This window comes from Patiria miniata, unplaced genomic scaffold (genome assembly GCF_015706575.1).
Source record: "Patiria miniata isolate m_02_andy unplaced genomic scaffold, ASM1570657v1 HiC_scaffold_19, whole genome shotgun sequence".
NCBI classification, from domain to species: Eukaryota; Metazoa; Echinodermata; class Asteroidea; order Valvatida; family Asterinidae; genus Patiria; species Patiria miniata.
In genome coordinates this window covers 13,434,638-13,451,124 of record NW_024037057.1, presented here as the reverse complement: position 1 = coordinate 13,451,124, position 16,487 = coordinate 13,434,638, and the positions used below count along the sequence as shown (strand labels likewise).

At 43.3% G+C, this 16,487-nt stretch overlaps 1 protein-coding gene across 1 annotated transcript; it reads right to left on the bottom strand.

Annotated features, from left to right (window-relative positions):
• Positions 1 to 14,193: 14,193 nt before the first annotated feature.
• LOC119725450 (UDP-D-xylose:L-fucose alpha-1,3-D-xylosyltransferase 1-like) lies at positions 14,194 to 15,718 on the bottom strand. The gene is made up of 2 exons (XM_038196858.1): positions 15,643 to 15,718; positions 14,194 to 15,260 (listed from the first exon to the last, which is right to left on the bottom strand). Exons 1-2 carry the CDS (start codon positions 15,716 to 15,718, stop codon positions 14,194 to 14,196), a joined length of 1,143 nt encoding a protein of 380 aa, XP_038052786.1.
• Positions 15,719 to 16,487: the final 769 nt, after the last annotated feature.

Below are 16,487 nucleotides of genomic sequence, written 5' to 3'. Positions count from 1 at the left end.
TTGTAGTAAACGCAAAAGTGTGATTTTTTCGGTAGCATGGTTCAAGTTTCTTTGCTTCAACTTTTATGCGAACATAAGTTTCCATCTTCTTTTTGACTATATGAAAACTTGCAGATTAGACTTCTGTGCATTCACATTCATCTGCTTTGTTTAACTCTCATACAAAACAAAATCAATCGTAAACTCTTGCTGTGCGCACGCGCAGTTGAAATTGCGAAAAGGCTTATTGTTCAGTTGCGACTTGACTTCATGACGCTATTCTGGGGGAGCATGTCGGCTTTGCTTGAGCATATCGAGGAGAGAATCTGTGGTCGGATCGCAAAGCTTCATGGCCGCAATTTTTGTAAAATTTTCGAACGTCTGATAGCGCAGGTGAGGCTTCTCACTGAGAATAATATCCATGTGCAGCTTGGCTATTTCATCGGCGCTTTGTGTTACCGAAGTCATCGCAGACGCCATGCGCTTGACACTTGTGACGAGTAAATCTCGCAAGACTGGGTCGAAATCTTTGGCCTGTTCTTCGAACGGCGTACCAAGGACCTTGTTGGTAAGCTCCGTCTTGACTGTCCCTGGCTCCACGATGATCAACCTAGACAAAATGAAAATAGAGTAAATGTATGCGGTTTCAAAGAACTAGTTAATATTTGTTAGCTTACTGGTAACGTATAACTCTCAAAATATGGGTCATTAGGCTGATATGAGCATGCCCGCCAGGGCGGATCAAGGATTTTCCCGAGGGGGTGCGGGTGGGTTGGCTGTGGGTGCGGGTGGGTGGGTGTTGTTGGGGTCACTTTGTAGGTGTTGATGGGTAGCTTGGGTGTTGTTGGTGTGGCGTTGGTGTTGTTAGGGTGACATGGGTGCTGTTGGGGTGCCTTGGGTGTTGTTGCGATGGCTTGGTTGTTGCTGGGTGTTGATGGAGTCGCTTGGGTGTTGTTTGGGCGGCTTGGGTGTTGTTGTGGTGGCTTGGGTGTTGAGGTGGTTTGGGGGTGGCTTGGGTGTCGTTGGGTGGCTTGGGTGCTGTTGTGTTGCTTGGGTGTTGTTGGGGTGGCATATTTGGGGTGGCTTGGGTGTTACTAGGGTGGCTTGGGTGCTCAGTATTTGGGTGGATTGGGTGCCGTTGGGATGGCTTGGCTGTAGTTGTCGGGCTGGCTTGATGTTGGCGGGGTGGCTTGGGTGTTTTTGGACTGGCATGGGTGTTGGTGGGTACGTGGCTTGGGTGTTGTTAGTGTTGCTTGGGTGTTGACAACACCCAGCATTTTGAGCATTTTGACATAAGAGCATTTTGACATAAGTGTGCGACGTTGCAAAATTTTAGTACACGAGAACAAAGGAAGTACCCCACTTCTATGCCTATGTAAGCGTGAGTATGGGTGGGTGTGTGTGTGTGTGTCCGGAAACATCTTGTCAGCACGATAACTCGAGAAATACTTAAGGTATGAACTTCAAATTTGGTTTGTAGGCTGTCTTTGGTAGTCTTAAGAAGCGAATTGTGTTTAGGCCTGACAGGTCAAAGTTCAAGGTCATTATGGTTAAAACAATAGGAATCTTGTCAGCGCAATAACTTGAGAATTGTCGATTCTATGGACTTCAAATTTGGTCTGTGGGTTGTTCTCAGTGGTCTTAAGAAGCCTATCGAATTTGGGTCCAAAACAATAAGGTTCAAGGTCAAATTGGCCACAACAATAGACAAATCTTGTCAGTGCATCAACCTGTGAATTACTTGTCCTATGGACTTCAAATTTTGTCCGTTGGTTGTTCTCAGTGGTCCTAAGAAATCTAGGGAATTTAGGATGGAAAGGTTAAGATTCAAGGTCAGAAAGGCTAAAACAATAGAAATCTTGGCAGTGCGATAAATTGCAAATTACTTGCCCAATGGACTTCAAATTTGGTCTGAGGGTTACTCTTTGTGGTTTTGGTCTGACCAGAGACCAACTGTTTTTTGGGGGACCTAAACTAAATAAAATTAAAGAATCAATTGTTTCTTAACGTTTTTTTTTTCTAGCCAAATTGCCAATTCTAATTCATCTACAAGTATTGTCACATTTGAAAATGTCATGCACAGAATGCATTATGAAAAATAAAAAAAACGAATGGTTTTCCTTGTTTTTCCTCTTTGAACAGAATAATCAACCCAATGGAATCTATTGATGTCTAGCTAATATAAAAAATGATATTTTCTTTCCATCTTCCCACATGAATAAGGATAATTCTGTACGACATTGCCCCAAACATACAATAAATGTTACATGTTGAAGTTACTGAAATGTATTGAAGTTATTGAAGTTTACATTGGCTAGTAAAAATGCAGCCATAAAGGCTGCGGACTGTTGAAAACGTGTTATGCTTAACAGTTGCTGTTAGGTTTAAATAATAGCAGTTGACTAATAGTTTCTCTTTGGGGGTATGTAGACCCATGACAATTGAAGAGGATTTGTAAACTTGTTAATATTAAATTAAAAAGCATTTATTTCCTTTGAGTGATCTTTCAAATTTAACAGTGTTAGAATTTCACAGTTTGGAAAACAGATGTTCATTTCAACCGGTGTTTGCAATTTGTTCAAAAGTGATCTGTCACTATACCAGTTGTTTATGAGATGTGAAACACATGTAGCTGTTTGCTTAAATTAAATGATTACAAAATTAATCTGACCCACAAATACTCGATGAAAAATGATCAAGAAATAACATGTACACTACAAACTGGTTAATCTGCTCCAAAATCCACACTTGGAATACCGATCAGAATTGAACATATTTAAAACGGGTACAACCTGGACACTGGTCAAAACTGGCCAGAACAACAGAATATCTATTCCACAAAGGAAAGTTATGCGATGGGGGCACAACCCCAAAGAATGTACAGACTACAACCTGCTATACACAATTTCAATCCACTTACACAAGCCGAAAACACTTTCAAAAATTAATGCACACTGCACTAATGGTAATTGAGTCAAGGGAGCAAAGCACTTCTAAAATGTTCTCAACACTTTGAGAAATACTCAATGTCAGTATCAAAATGGCACTAAGTAGCAAATATAAGCGCTCAATTACTTTCACCAAAGTAAATACAAACCCCAAGACTCGGTTATAGACTCACTCAACATGAGTCATTCAATGCAAATCCCTTTACACTAAAGGGTACATACATGTGAAAGTATGTATGGTACACTCACATACACATGTAGACATATTGTACCGATGAAATGGAATACAATACAAATCCCTTTACAGTAAAAGGTAATACTATATGGTGCACTCACCATATACCTGTACTCACAACAGTACTAATTAAATAAAGGACACTACAAATACCTCTACAGTAAAAGGTACATACATGTAATACTATATGATGCAATCACCATTTACATGTGCAAATGTACTCACAATAGAGTACTAATTAAATGGAGTCCCAAAGCACGGCTTCAACATGGTAGTCGCCCTCTGGTCTCTCCATCAAGTGCTGGTGTCCAGGGTGTTACAAAATGCTTCCAATCGACCAATGACGTCCACGACGCCAGATTTGAAGCGGGAGGTAGACATCAAAGCCCATCATGAAGTGGTGCTCAATCTTGTCACCCAATCCTGTCTACGACGCCATAAATTGTAGCGGGGTAGACATCAAAGCCCATCATGAAGTGGTGCTCAATCTTGTCACCCAATCCTGTCTACGACGCCATAAATTGTAGCGGGGTAGACATCAAAATCCATCATGAAGTGGTGCTCAATCTTGTCAACCCAATCCTGTCTACTACGCCATAAATTGTAGCGGGGGCGTTTGCACGCCTCCTTGGGATACGAGGTCTGGACCTCGTAGGCTTGGGAAGTAACCAGATGTTACAAGATGTAACCAGACTAGAGGCTTTGTCTTAGCTTCACTTCGGATTTATTTATCAGTTTAGATGAACAAAACAAACATAACGGCAGGATTCTACAATGGTGTAATTTATGGCGTAGTATCGTATCACCAATGCAGCTTCATTCGTCCCAATGGAAAAGGACAGACACCATGGAACCCAACCGCACGGTAGACTACATTACAAATGTGCAGAATAAAATTAACCTTACAAAAATTGCAAGAACTAGCTCCCTGCACAGGCGCGGGAACACTACATAAAAAAGGTCAAAAAAGGCAGCCACCTCGTACACCACCATCTTTTCCTTTTATCGCACCACAGAGCATCTAGAATCCATTATATTTTTTTCGGGGCCTGGTCATCTGATCCAATCGGGAAGCATCGCTATGATCATTGTCAGTAGTCTGTATGTTTTTCTTTTATCTACATAGACCTATGCAAAAACAGTTATATGATGATTAAGCGCAGTTTAATCAGGTTTATGGACGCGCGGACACCTCGAGATTTTTTGAGAAGATCCCTTATGTGGTTGTTTACGATTACGTCACACGCTGAACGCGTGAATAACTGGCGGTAATTGGTGGAAAGTTCTTCCGTGTACATGTAAATAGCACGCAATAGTTTAGCGTCGCGTCATTCTCGATTCCACCTCTGACCGGAGAAAAGGCAAATGTTTTGCCCATGAAACTTAACCCACCACCACCCTATCAGCCACCTTTGTTTTTCCCCCATTTCTTTGCTCTTCTGGGTTCAGAAGCTCCGCTTTCTTGCATTTGTTTTGCGTGTTTTCCCCACACAAACACTGGTTCTATCTGTCTTTTACTGTAATTATCTCAGCTTATTCCTCGAAAAGTCATGTGATTCTATCAAACAGTTTTATACTGTGTTCTGAATTGTTAACAGGGTTATATTTGTCACGGTTGCTTTAAAACGTAAGCGATATTTCGCCACCCCCCTTGATTTTTGGTTTATCCCATGTTTACATATTCATTTATTTCGTTGACGTAGATCACCCAACTGTAGCTACTTCTTTTGTTATTTTAATTTGACAAAGCGCCCTCTATTTTCATTTTGAATTTCGCGCGCTTTGAGCGTCATTCTGTTCTTGGATGAAGATAACTCAGTACGCATATTTTCTACTCTTCTCCAATTCACAGGTATGACCAATTTATTTTGTTTTCTCCTTTAAAAGTTTACTTGTAATACCGTTTGATAATACCATAGGTTTAGCTACATTTTCCTTTCAACAGTATTCTGTATTTTGTAGCTTAGAATTGCATTTTCAAGACGATGTTACGCTGAGATGATTTAGTATTTAACTAAGTTTGTAAATAATAACTTGCTACCTGTTTCTCTATTTAATTGTAGTATTTGTGTATAAACTTAGTAATTAACTTAGTCATTCTGTTCTTGGATGAAGATAACTCAGTACGCATATTTTCTACTCTTCTCCAATTCACAGATTCGACAAATAAACAAGAAACAATCTAGAAGCAGTTTCCCCGTCCCATTTTTCGTGGCCTAAATTACAACACGGGTCACAAATGGTGGAAGATCCGGGTACGGGGAAAATCCACAAGCATCCGACTACTCAAGTTGAAGATCCTAGCTACCTACCTGTCATCTAGTCTGATGATTTGAGCTGAACCTACGCCGAACTTCACCCGACGCAGCCATCCCCCTCTGGCCAAACCGGACTGATCCCCGGCCATTTGCAGTAGACATCCTGCCGGCCGGCCTGCCCGAGTTCCGCTTCTACAGATCTATCGCCGACTACGGCGTACTTCCTGAGCTGAGTGCAACCATCCATCGCTGAGGTACGGTACCCCCCGAGTTCTTGGGTACCAGGGCAAACCGAGACAACGAGCCGGGACCAACGTGACGAGCCGGGACCAGCGTGACGAGCCGGGACCAGCGTGCCGAGACAAGCATTGACCAGCCGGGACGAGCACCGCGATCAAGCACCGATGACCTGCGTCCAACGTAACCATTGACTCGATCGACGTCGTTGTACTAGAAATGGTATCCACAAAGTTCTACAGATCCACAAATCGACGAACATTATAGATATTATTTCCTCGATCACCTGAATTTTGTCGTCGTGTCCATCTTGAAAAAAAAAAAAAAAAATCGCGCACACAGAACTGAACTGTTGTTTAAACGCCTTGGACAACAGTGCGTGGTGTTCACAAGATCAAGCAACAACCGATCAAGATTCATCGTGACGCTGTCAAGACGCAGTAAGTCCATAGTAACAAGCATACCAGTCCCAATTGTATGCTGCAGCTGATTTTCAATTGTATCATTGTGTTTCGAATACCAAGCATACTAAGCTTACAAGAGTGACGTTGCATAACGTTGTTTCCAAGCTAATTCCTTCCGTTAGATTGTATACCGTGTACTTAGGATTGACAGTTGTAGTATTTGATATCAATTATAGACCCGGTTGCACTGTTCCTGCTTATTTGTGAAAGTTTGGATTGATTGATAGCCAAAGTTCTCTAATTTACTCACCTGTATGTGCACAGATTGATTTTGATTTTCTTTCCTAAATACTCACCCGCTTCATTCTGTGTTTAGTAAAATCAGTTAAAGTGTTGATTCACGGAGTGTGTGTTTTAGTAATTGTAGTTTAAGCACTTTTTGTGAATATTGTGATTGATATTTTGTTTGTTTGCATCGTTTTCCCCGCATTATTGAATTGATGATGATTTGTTATTCTTGATTGAAACGATTGATTGATTGCATACAGTTGATATTATTAGCACTTGATTGTCTGTTTGCTTATAAGTACTGATTTATATCCTTGTTGTTGATTTCGATTTTGCTTGTGTATCGTATTAATTCCCACTCTCCATTGTGTTATCTCTAAGTTTTTGTTCATTCCAATGCTGTCTCTGATATTTCTCTGCTGCATTTTTTGGGGTCAATCCTGCCTTTTCCTCCCCATATCCAATACTAGACCTTTTCTATTTCTCCCGTCTACATCGCCCCTTTCCATCTTGCCCACCAAGATGGCCACTTCGAGGAGAATTGTGTCAGAGGAAGAAATCTTTCCAACACCAACTACTATTCAAGGTCATCCTACTTCTCATCCAGCACATCGCAACCCTCCGGTACTTAGTCCTCAGCCACGGGAAGATCGCCGATTCCACCTACCGCGACGAACACCTCCAGAAACAGAGAATCTACAGCCGATGGCGAACCAGTTCCTCTCCGAATTGAATAATCTAGAGCAACGAATCAACCAAAGCTTTCCTCGCCAACATTCACCTCAACCACAACAGGGTCTGTCTACTCCCGTTGTCCCAACTGGATCATCACTAAGAGGAAGCACAACATCTCGGGCATATCCAAGATATTCACCCAATGATCTGCATCATTTGGATACACGAGATTCTCCTTCACCTAAACTACAGCTTTTGCCATCCCACCAGCTGAAGAGCGTTCCTGTTTTCTCTGGACGTGAAGGGTCAACCATTTCCATCGATGACTGGGTGAGGGATGCCAAATATCTTCTAGACAGTACATCGATGCCGACAGCGATGCAATTCTCAACCATTGTACGTTACCTTGGAGGTGCAGCACGAAAACTTGTTCTCAACTTACCACCAGAGCAACACACAGCAAGCCACGCCTTCGCCGAACTTATATCACAGTTTAGTGAAACTGCGATGACCGGTGACCCACTGGCCAACTTCTATGAACGAATGAGGAATCCCAACGAGCCAGCTAGCATCTATGCCGTAGAACTAGAAGCCACACTCCGAACAGTAGAAGAACGAATGGGTAAAGGAAGACCTTTTCCTAACAGAAACCATATGCTTACACAACAGTTCATGCGTGGTGTCCATGATGAAAGAGTCACTCAGCGAATTGCACCAATGAGGCCACGACAGATGACTTACAGGCAGCTGCAAGTAGAAGTCAGACAACTAGAGAGAGAATCTAGACTCAACGCGACCGCCAAACCCGATGTTAAACCGCAATCGCAGAGATCTACCCAAGTCCGACCTGTTGAACGACAGTCTCAAAACACAAGCAACCCTGCCCCCAACACCATTAATCAGCAACTTAACAAGAGTCAACCCCAGCATCAACCACAGATGACAGATCACGATGTTCTACAAGATCTTGTCCTCACCGTACGACAGCTGGCCCAGAAGGTTGAACAACTATCCACCAAACCGAAGAGAGATCCACATCACTCACAAGATAGCCACCGGACCTTCACCTGTCATAAGTGTGGACAAGAGGGCCATATTGCAAGGGGCTGCAGAAACGTCCATTTAAACTACCAGGCCCAACGGCCGACGGGCAAGCCGTTAGAGGGCCAGAATCCCCAAGCCCAATAAGTAGACCTTCAAATTCAGCGGAGCAGTCATCTCTGATACGCCAAGATCATCAACAACTCATTGGACCCAACAATGAGGATCTCGTCGAAGTCGATGGAGAAAAACACCTGGCACTCATTGACTCCGGTTCCCAAATAACATCAATCACGGAAGAGTTGTGGAAGGCACACCCTAAACTACAGAGCATACAACTCGAAGCAGCTGACGTAACCATAGAAGGAGCAAGTGGTCAGAAGGTGTCCTATCTCGGGGTCATCCCGGTCTCCTTCATAATCATGGGTATTACCTACGAAGAAGTCCCTACATTTGTGGTCCCTTCCGATACGTATAGGAGAAGAGTACCTGTATTGATGGGCACTAACGTCATAACCGCGTCAAAAAGAGATCAACACATAGCCAGGGGAAGTCACTACTTGCAAGAGATCAAAGCGGAAAGTATGGCATGGCACACGGCATATCTCAACACTGCTACCGCAGAACCAGGTGATCATCAAGGCGCAATCGGTTACGCCAAATATGTAGGCCGATTCTCACGCACAATTCCATCGGGAAAAGAAGTAGACGTGATCTGTGAGGCACCACGTATTCCTGGAAACCTTCCATATACCACCATAGTAGAAGGCTTCCCTCAAAGCTCTACGTCATGCCTAAAGGTCGGCAACCTCATTGCAGATGTTGGACCCAACCGTCATGTTCCAGTGAGATTGTGCAACATATCCGCAAAGCCAATTATTATCAAGCGGAACACCAAACTTGCACAGCTTTCATCTGTCCTGAGAATTGGCACACTACCCCTCCGACTGAGCATGAGCACCAACAAAGTCGTCCAATTGGAAGTGACATACAAAAAGGACAAGTCAGAACCATCACCGAGTCCTCAGAATCGCATGATGTCATCTCATCCCTAGATTTGTCAAAAGCGGCCCTAGAGAGTGAATCCCAAAAGAAGCAGCTGCAGGATCTTCTTCAGAGGTATTCTGATGTCTTCTCATCAAGTTCACTCGACTTCGGCTGTACTTCGACCATTAAGCATAATATCCCCCTGATCGACAACCAACCCTTCCGAATACCACATCGACGTATACCGCCTTCACAGTATGACGCAGTCAAGGAACATCTGAAAAGCATGGTAGAAACAGGAGCGATTCGAAAGAGCAGCAGTCCATATGCCTCGCCCATGGTAATAGTTCACAAGAAAGATGGGTCTCTTCGTATCTGCGTCGATTATCGCCAGCTTAACAGCAAAACCGTACGAGATGCGTATCCCTTACCTCGGATAGATGAAGCACTGGACGCCCTCGGCAAGGCAACCCTGTTCAGCACGCTAGACCTAACATCTGGTTATTGGCAGGTAGAGATGGAGGAACACGATAAACACAAGACAGCGTTCACCACTCCGATGGGGCTTTTCGAGTGTAACAGAATGCCCTTCGGCCTTCAAAACGCACCGGCTACCTTCCAGCGTCTCATGATGACCTGTCTAGGCGACCTCAACTACTCTTCAGTGCTGTTGTACCTTGATGATATTATAGTCTTTTCGAATACCTTTGAGCAACACATCGAGCGCCTTGGAAACGTCTTCTCCTGTTTGAGGCAACACGGTCTTAAGCTCAAACCGTCAAAATGTGATCTACTCAAGACAGAAGTCAAGTATCTTGGTCATATAGTCTCATCTGAAGGAATCGCTACGGATACAGAGAAGACATCAAAGGTATCTGATTGGCCAACACCCCTCAACCGCAAAGATGTACAGCGATTTTTGGGATTCACAGGCTATTACCGCCGGTTCATAAAGGGTTACTCCGACATCGTCGCCCCACTATTCAAGCTGACTTCAGGGGATCCGCGACGTAGGAAGAAAGGGAAAAGAAGACAGACTACCCCTCCACCTCCCTTTATATGGACAGAGGAGTGTCAACAAGCAATGGATACGCTCAAGCAGCACATGACGTCAGCTCCCATCCTGGCCTATGCTGATTATTCTCTGCCTTTCATCCTACAGACCGACGCTTCCGGTGTTGGTTTAGGAGCAGTACTGAGTCAGATGCAAGGCGGAAAAGAGCGTGTTGTGGCATTCGCAAGTAGAAGTTTGTCTCCGTCAGAGTCGAGGTATCCTGCTCACAAGCTCGAATTCTTGGCTCTGAAATGGGCGATCACCGACAAATTCCGTGAATACCTGATAGGAAACACCTTCACTGCACTCACTGATAACAACCCTCTCCTCTACATCACAACCTCAGCAAAGCTAGACGCGACTGGTCAGAGATGGGTGGCAGCTCTTTCTCAATTCAATTTCACCATTAAGTACAAACCAGGAAAAGACAACGCCGCCGCCGACGCACTGTCAAGACGTCCTCACTTGCAAACCACCAGAACATCTCCATCGTTCCAGAAAGAGGCTGTAACCGTCAATTCAGATGACGTCCTAGCCCTTTGCTGCGGACATCCTACAGAGTCACAACCCTACATTGATCCGTCTACTATACAATGTCAGGTCACCATTCGACAAGTTAAAAAGTCGGATCAATCCATCAAGCTCCAAAGTAACGCAGATGAACTACCAAGGATCTCAAAACAAGAAGTTGCTGTAGCTCAACGGGATGATCCAGTCTTGTCCAGAGTTCTTTTCTACTTCGACCAAGACAAGAAACCTGACCAGCGTGAGAGACGACGTGAGCCAAAAGAAAGTGTACTCCTCATCAGACAGTGGGACAGACTTTGTCTGCGAGATGGCATTCTACATCGAAAAAGAACAGCCACTGATGGGAAAACATCATATCAGTTAGTTCTTCCCAAGAAGTACAGACAAACCGCAATGCATGGACTCCACGACGAAATCGGACATCTTGGGTTTGAGAGAACTCTCGACATGGTGAGAAATAGATTCTTCTGGCCAAAAATGTACCAGGACATCAAACAGTACTGCCTCGAATGCAAAAGATGTTGTCTTCGTAAGACCCAACCAACACGAACCAGAGTACCACTCGTAAGCATCACCACAAGCGAACCCCTAGAGCTTGTATGCATCGACTTTCTGAAGCTCGAAAGATCTAAAGGAGGCTTTGAGAATATACTGGTGGTAACTGACCACTTTACAAAATATGCTCCAGCCTTTCCAACATTAGATCAGAAAGCTGGCACAGTCGCCAAAATACTCTGGAAGAACTTCATCCAACACTACGGGTTCCCCGTCCGACTCCACGCAGACCAAGGCAGAAACTTCGAAAGTAACCTCATCAAAGAACTCTGTCAAGTCTCCGGGATTAAGAAAAGTCACACAACACCCTACCATCCACAAGGAAATGGCCAAACAGAAAGGTTTAACCACACCCTGCTCAACATGTTAGGCGCCATGGACCCAGACAAGAAGAAGAACTGGAAAGAGTATGTCGGACAGATGGCACACGCGTACAACGCAACCCGACATGACTCAACTGGCTTTGCACCATTCTACCTCATGTTTGGAAGGCACCCCAACCTACCCATAGATCTCATGTTCGGTCTCAAGAACAACACAGACACGCCTCCTACCTATGACGAATTTGTAGAAACGTTTCGTGAAGGACTCATGTCTGCGTACGAGAGGGCGAAGGACTACACTTCTAGGGAACAAACAAAGCAAAAGCGGCTATACGACAGAGGTACGAAACCTGCTCCTCTTCTTCCCGGTGACCGTGTGTTAGTACAACACAAACACATCATCGGAACACAAAAACTTGCCGACAGGTGGGAACCCCATCCCTATGTCGTGATATCCAAACGACCCAATCTGCCGGTATATGTTGTCTGCTCCTTGAACGATGGTAAACAACGGACCTTACATCGAAATCTGTTGACACCATGTATGTTCTTGCCAGTTGACATTCCACAGGAAGAAGCCAAAACTGAGAAGGAAGTACAGGAGACATCTGACAAAGAAATCATACAGACACCTGAGAAGAAAGCAAGTCAAATCAACGAAGAAATGGAAGAACAGACAAATGAAAAATCCAGTGATGAAGAAACTGACATTGTCTACTTCTCGGTACTGAACACCAGTACAGATGACGATCAACCTAGCTCTACACAGGCTCTCCCTGAAGCACTATCACCCAACTCAAAGATCCAGTCAGAAGGCGAACAAAATGTGCATCAGCCAACACAATCCAGTTTTTCGTCCCCGGACACTGCAACGGAAATACTGGAACAGCCGCCATCATTGAACAGATACAACGAGGAAGAAATAACTCTTCAGCCCAACCCCAGTCCAGTAAATTCCAGGCCTAAGAGAAACACCAAACCCATAAACAGGTTTGGAAACACCAAACTCGGTCAAACAAAACGACATCGAGTGTCATCGGAGGCTTATCAGCTCAAGCTGGCGGCGGGGAGAAGACTGTTGGCAAGATGGAAAAGCCCTGAAATGGCAGCTACCAGGAACAAAGTTGCCTTACGAATTCTATCACAATAACTAATCGCATACACTGTTCTATATGTTCCCCTGAATTAATTATATTTTCATTATTAGTATGGATTTTGTATGTAGAACGTATGTTTTTCTACGTGAAGTAGCTATGACGTGTAGATATAATCTTAGCGTATTCTAAGTACAATTTTGGATTTTTTGGTATAATTAATTGTGGTGATTTGATGAATGTTTATATTCGTTTGTTAAGGAATATTGCATACTCTTTATAATTTCGTTACGAGACCAGGGCCCGGTTAAGTAATGTTTATATTTGAGTATTCTAATTGTACGTTTTAATCGGGTACAATGCCTACTTTTTAAGGACCACAATGTGTATTAATTTAGTCTCATTATTTACTGTTAATTGGTTTTTTTGTAAATAGATGTCTTTCAAATGTCGAGGACGACATTTCAGCAAAAGGGAGGAGAATGTCACGGTTGCTTTAAAACGTAAGCGATATTTCGCCACCCCCCTTGATTTTTGGTTTATCCCATGTTTACATATTCATTTATTTCGTTGACGTAGATCACCCAACTGTAGCTACTTCTTTTGTTATTTTAATTTGACAAAGCGCCCTCTATTTTCATTTTGAATTTCGCGCGCTTTGAGCGTTATTCTGTTCTTGGATGAAGATAACTCAGTACGCATATTTTCTACTCTTCTCCAATTCACAGGTATGACCAATTTATTTTGTTTTCTCCTTTAAAAGTTTACTTGTAATACCGTTTGATAATACCATAGGTTTAGCTACATTTTCCTTTCAACAGTATTCTGTATTTTGTAGCTTAGAATTGCATTTTCAAGACGATGTTACGCTGAGATGATTTAGTATTTAACTAAGTTTGTAAATAATAACTTGCTACCTGTTTCTCTATTTAATTGTAGTATTTGTGTATAAACTTAGTAATTAACTTAGTCATTCTGTTCTTGGATGAAGATAACTCAGTACGCATATTTTCTACTCTTCTCCAATTCACAGATTCGACAAATAAACAAGAAACAATCTAGAAGCAGTTTCCCCGTCCCATTTTTCGTGGCCTAAATTACAACACGGGTCACATATTTAAATATGTAATATTAATATTGTGATTTTTCTGGTTCTTCAAAGGAAGTTTTTTAATTGTCGGGAAAGTAAAAGGAAACTATATGTATGTATCTACTTACATCCCAAACATTTTGTATCTGAGTGGGAAGTAGTATTACTGGTTAATATTTTATGGCAACTATACTTTACTTTGAAAAATTTAATATTGCCATGGAAACAATCTAAAGATTTCAATGAACATTTTCTTGCAATGTATTTATTAATTTACATAAAACTGCAAATACTAAATTAAATATAAACTATAAATAATATACAATGTGTTCAATTTTAAATAAAATATTAAGGACTCCTGAACCCAAATGGGGATTGGTTGTTTCAGTTAGATGTGTATTCATTTTGAGTTCGAGTAACGCAAGTCCATAAATATATATTTTTTCATTGTAGTTTAAGGCATCAGCTCAGAGATTCAATTAACTCAGCAGTAGTGGTCAATAAATGGTGAAAAAAATTGTCCTCGAAGTAATCAGTGGAATTACTACGTATGTTATTCCCAAAGCATTCTTAAAGGTGTACAGGTTCTGATGACCAATTTTTATGCAGCTAGTACCGCGGTTGGGTTCAGTGACGTTGACAAGCCACATGTTGTTTTCCTTGAACTTGGCCACTTTTGCGTCGTGGCCACGTACCTTATATCCCACATTGTGCATTATTACCGTGTCGTTGTTTTCCCTCCTCCACTTCGGTTGCCAAAACACATTAGCGTGTGGGAAATGCTTGACGGGCAAGGGTCTGACGTCAACGCGTACCGGCTGGTCCTTGTGCAGCTGGTCATTCAGGATGTTCTGGTCGGATCCCCTGTGCTTCGGATCCGCCAGTATTTCCGCCCACTTCTTGACAAACATGATGGTCTTGTTTGTTGGCTTGAAGTAGCCCAAGCCGGCGCAGTGCAAGGACCTATTCTGCAGTCTGGTCGGGTAAGGGGAGCGCTCATCCACAAGAGACATGTCAAAGTCCCCTTGGAAATACGAGAAAGGATCCTGGAACCAGAAGGTATCCACGTCCGTGAAGAAAACCTCGAATCCATGTTGCAACAGGGACAGGATGTACTTGTGGCGTCTGTTCACAAGGCGGTTGTATTCTGGGGTGAAAATGCGGAGCTTTTTCGATGAGGCTTCTCCCTCGGCCGATTTCAGCACGGTTATCACTGGGTCGCCCTTGGTAGCACTGAGCAGAGCCAGGTAGGCGTTCTTCTCCTCTGCGATGATTGTGGTGTTCAGGCAGACACCGGTCCGCTTGATACTCTCCAACAGATTCAGTGCCATATCCATGAAGGCGGTGTTGGTGTTCAGCAGTAGCACAACACCGGGTTTCTTCTCAGTATCAGCCAAGGTGCAACCAGAAATCTTCCCCCTGATGACGGCAGTTTGATTTGGTGGTGGCAGCGTCCTGATTGAGAATGTTTCCAGTTGCATAGCGCTCACCGTGGCATGTGCCGTTCTCCTATCATCGTTACTGTCATCGTGAAACGTGGTGGTATGGCGTAATAACGAGTAATCTGAGTAACACAAGAGCAAAGGAAACACTCTTCATCTTTAAAAGTGTACAGAAAATGGAATTCAGAGAGTAACCTCTAAACATGCACGATTGTCATTTCATTTTAGCTTGTCAATGGGACAACGGCAGTTGAGCTTTCATGTGAGAAAACATCGCTCTGTATCATCGTGATGAATCCGCGCATGCACATTTTTTTGGGGGGGGGGGCTAAAGGGGCGTTGGCGATCCTGCTTTGCCTGAAGGGGGTAGCTGTTGGGGGGAGGGGAGGGGTAGCAGGCATTTCCTACTGTTTTTTTATTGCATGATCTTCCTGTTTGTTGCGGCCAAAGGGGGAGGGCTATACCGCCTAACTCCCTCCTCTATAGAGCCTTGATCAGGTCTACCTTGGGACGACACAGAACAGTCAATGACTGACTTTTCAGGATCAAGCTGAGCCTGATCCACGCCTGTCGGGAACATTTCAGTTGCCGATTTTCTTGCGTCCTGAGTGCATCAACGACTACATTAAGACGATTGGCATTACTTGGCGCTCAACAAAAAAATATCAACAGTCGCAAGAGAAGAAAAATTTCAACTTCTGCGCAGTGACGGAAAGTGTTCCGGACAGGCGAGAATCAATCGCACTCGACTCGTGTGAATTTACGACGTCGTGCGCGCTCACCAGGAGCATTTAAATTCATTGTGAATCTTCGTCCTGTCGTGTGACATGAGCATGTTGAGATTGTTCTGTGGCCAGATGCCGCTTGTTACACGATAACCACAATATTTTTCAGTGACCTGAGCGTGACTGATGCCGACGGTTCCGTCGTGGCGCAAGCAAAGCGCAGGTGACATGTGGGTGGTTTTAGGTTGGTTTATCGACCAAATCTCGATCTGTTCGGAAAGGCGGATGGAGGGATACCGAACACCACATGCACCACGAACGATCGACTTACATATAAATACGAAGACGACACAGATTTGTAGGATGATCACGAACGCTATTGAAGAACGTATGCAGTTCATATTTCGTCTCCGAAAACTTTCTGCAAAAGAAATGAGTTTATAATAATTAATTCATATTTCCCTCATAACGAACAACATTCATCTATTAAAGAGAAATTTTGCAATGAGAAATGACGTTTCTTTCTTTGATCAATCCTCAATCTTTTCTTAAATTATTGTGATGACGTTGTACTTTTTTTGTAAATGAAACGAGGGATTCCTGAACACAACAAACAAACAAAAC

Excerpts from the sequence above, each read along its gene's own strand:
- LOC119725450 (XM_038196858.1), bottom strand. The coding sequence starts at position 15,718 with ATGTTCCCGACAGGCGTGGATCAGGCTCAGCTTGATCCTGAAAAGTCA. Across the intron at positions 15,261-15,642 it reads CTGTTCTGTGTCGTCCCAAG|ATTACTCGTTATTACGCCAT; the intron begins GTAGACCTGATC and ends TGTGTTACTCAG.